The sequence below is a fragment of the Ixodes scapularis genome, unplaced genomic scaffold, assembly GCF_016920785.2.
Source record: "Ixodes scapularis isolate PalLabHiFi unplaced genomic scaffold, ASM1692078v2 PGA_scaffold5__190_contigs__length_132052651, whole genome shotgun sequence".
NCBI classification, from domain to species: domain Eukaryota; kingdom Metazoa; phylum Arthropoda; class Arachnida; order Ixodida; family Ixodidae; genus Ixodes; species Ixodes scapularis.
Genome location: NW_024609880.1, coordinates 41155376 through 41157949, shown reverse-complemented (window position 1 = coordinate 41157949; position 2574 = coordinate 41155376). Strand labels below are relative to the sequence as shown.

General features: G+C 56.1%; 1 protein-coding gene across 1 annotated transcript; it reads right to left on the bottom strand.

Moving 5' to 3' along the window:
• Positions 1-204: 204 nt before the first annotated feature.
• Positions 205-1822, bottom strand: LOC120844042. Its single transcript, XM_040215633.2, has one exon. The coding sequence runs from the start codon at positions 1724-1726 to the stop codon at positions 311-313; it is 1416 nt and encodes a 471-aa protein (XP_040071567.1). The 5' UTR covers positions 1727-1822; the 3' UTR covers positions 205-310.
• Between the last annotated feature and the right edge of the window lie 752 nt (positions 1823-2574).

Below are 2574 nucleotides of genomic sequence, written 5' to 3'. Positions count from 1 at the left end.
ATCCACGACATGGTGAGGGATAGCTTTTTGGATATAAATTGCAGCGCTGCCGTTTGGAAAGCTTGGTATGGACGGGTTTTTATAAGCAAAATACCCAGGGATACTGCGATTTCCTGGGAGACCAGCTTCGCAAAGAGCTAAAATGGGTATCTTCCATTGTTGAAGGTAGAGGGACAAATCTACCAGTCTGGTCAGCAGACCTGCACAGTTCCACTGTAGAGCCACAGGGGTCTGTCGTCGCCCTCTAGCAGGGGACTGATGCACTGAGGGAGGCATCAGCGGGGCTAAGGGTACCGCTGTCAGTCGAGCTTCAGAGCAGCGCCCCTATGATGCCCTCGAGCGCTAGGACGGCTTCCAGGAACTTACGGAACGAGGATGTTGGCAGGATGTGGATTAGGTCACGCACGGCGCCAAAGATCATGGTTACAATGGACTTGAAGGGATGCGGCGAGAAGGGGGCGGCGGCTTCGGTGTGGCCTGAAGATGGCGGCACAGGTGCGCCTTGTCGAGAAGCTCGGGTGTCGCGGCCTTTGGATGGTTTCGAGCTTTTGACAGTTTCTGCCCAGGTCTGTTTTACCGTGGTGCTGGAGGCTGAGAGGCTGGTGCCGGGAGTGGCATCGGTTTCTTGGCAGGTAGGGGATGATACCGCCGGTGCATGAGTGTCAGTCGGGGAAGGACGCGCGTCTTGGGGTACATTCTTGTCTGAGGGGGTGCTACCCTGCTCACTGCGTGAATTCTTGTCTGACTTGGCTGATGAGGAGTTGCGGAGTGCTTCGCGAGCATCCCGGAACGTTGCGTTGTTTTCTGAGCGGTAACGCGAGATGGCGACCTCTCGACGTCGGGTTGGGCAGGACGAGGACGTGGCCTCATGGCTCTGACGACAGTTGATGCACTTTGGTTCGGGTGATTCGCACCCGCCGTCGTGCGAGGCGCCGCATCGTGCGCATGCCTGGGGACGATTGCAGACCGCGGATATATGGCCGTAACGGAGGCACCGCCGACACTGCAGGGCTTTTACCTTGAAAGGCAGGACCGGAGTTCGAACTAGTCCGTAGAGGAGGGAGTCGGGCCGCGTCTTCCCGAGGAAGACAATCTTCACGAGTTTAGACTTCTCCCCAAGTCGCCGCACGTCCCAGATCTTGACTGGAGCCCGTATCTGGTTCCGGATGTCAGCGTCAGAAAGGCCGAGTGCCACGTCCCTGATAAGCCCGATGCAGGTGTTCGGGGGACTGGGGAGGAATGCTCGGACAGGAGTGGTGCAGAGTACCTTGAGGTCCAGGAGTACTCCCTTGAGCTTGGGTGTCCGTGCTTCGACCGCGATTAAGTTCCTTGCCTTGTTGACGCGGACTTCTTTGACGGCACCTGGCGCAGCACATTCGACGTATTCTGTAAACTTGAATGGACTGAGCGACGCAACCGAGTCGGAGGTGGTGGGGGCGAACAAGACGGTGAACCCCTCTTCAAGTAGCCTGTGGCTAGTAGTCCCGGACGTGCCCGAGCCGCCACTTTTCCGTCGGCGCTTTTTGCCTCGCGATTCGGTCCAGTCTTGGGACCCTTCAGAGTCGTCCATATCGGAGATGCCTTCCTTGAAGGTAGAGTCGTCCTCCGAAGATTCGGCTACCTCATGAGCTTGTCGGGGAGACGGACGAGTCCCCGACGGCACGTGCTCCGGCTCCAGGTGGTAGGTGGGCCTGTCAACTTGGGATGAAGGTTGGCCAGCAGACATTCCGTCGTCGGCAAGGGGCTGAGGTTGGCTCTGCACGAGCCCCCCGCGGCGCTTGCTTGCGGTAGACCGGGCCACCGGGCGATGTTCGGCGTCTCCCAGAAGGCCCCAGAAAAAAAGGCTGAAGTTCAACGCTCGTACTGGCGAGGTTTTCGGCGTTAGATGTGACAGTAGGAACAACACAGCGTGCTTCGAGACGACAGCGGACGCAGCTCAGCGGCAACCGTCCACTTCGGACGCCGAAGAAAGAATCTCGTCCACAATGCGCTCACCGAACATCAGGGGCGATTATATATATGAAGACCCGGTGGTTGAGGGCACCGCTTATGAAGCCGGCGCGCTGGTGGATTAGCCAACCACAGTTCTTGGGACACAGACGTCACCGCAAAAGCCACGTCAGCAGCCTAGGATGATGGTACACGTGCGGCGAAGCAAACGTAGTCCCGCGGCGAGATCTTGATTGCCGAAAAGGGTCCTGGCAGGTCCGAAGTTGTGGAATCTATGTTGAAGAGTGCAGAGTAAGTACAGCTGTCGACTGCCGCTGCTGCCGCCAAATGATGATTTATGCGATCACTTAAAAGGCTTCACCCGGGTTCGGGGGCACACGTTGGATGTTCCGATAGTTTTCTTTCAGCGAGCACCGGGAATACAACCTGTCAGTGTGGAATGGAGAGAAAATTAGATTTTCTCGGTAATTATAAATAACCGTGTTTTATGCTAATTTACGTCTTGGAGTATTGCAGGTTTGTCGAATGATGGTGTTCCAGAGCGATTAAACGTGGTGAAAGGAGCAGCTCGCCATAAAACGATAGTTTTACTTCGATAAAGTTCCTGAAATAATAAGTTAAAGG

Bases quoted from the DNA above. Each gene is read 5' to 3' on its own strand.
- LOC120844042 (XM_040215633.2), bottom strand. From the start codon at position 1,726: ATGTCTGCTGGCCAACCTTCATCCCAAGTTGACAGGCCCACCTACCAC.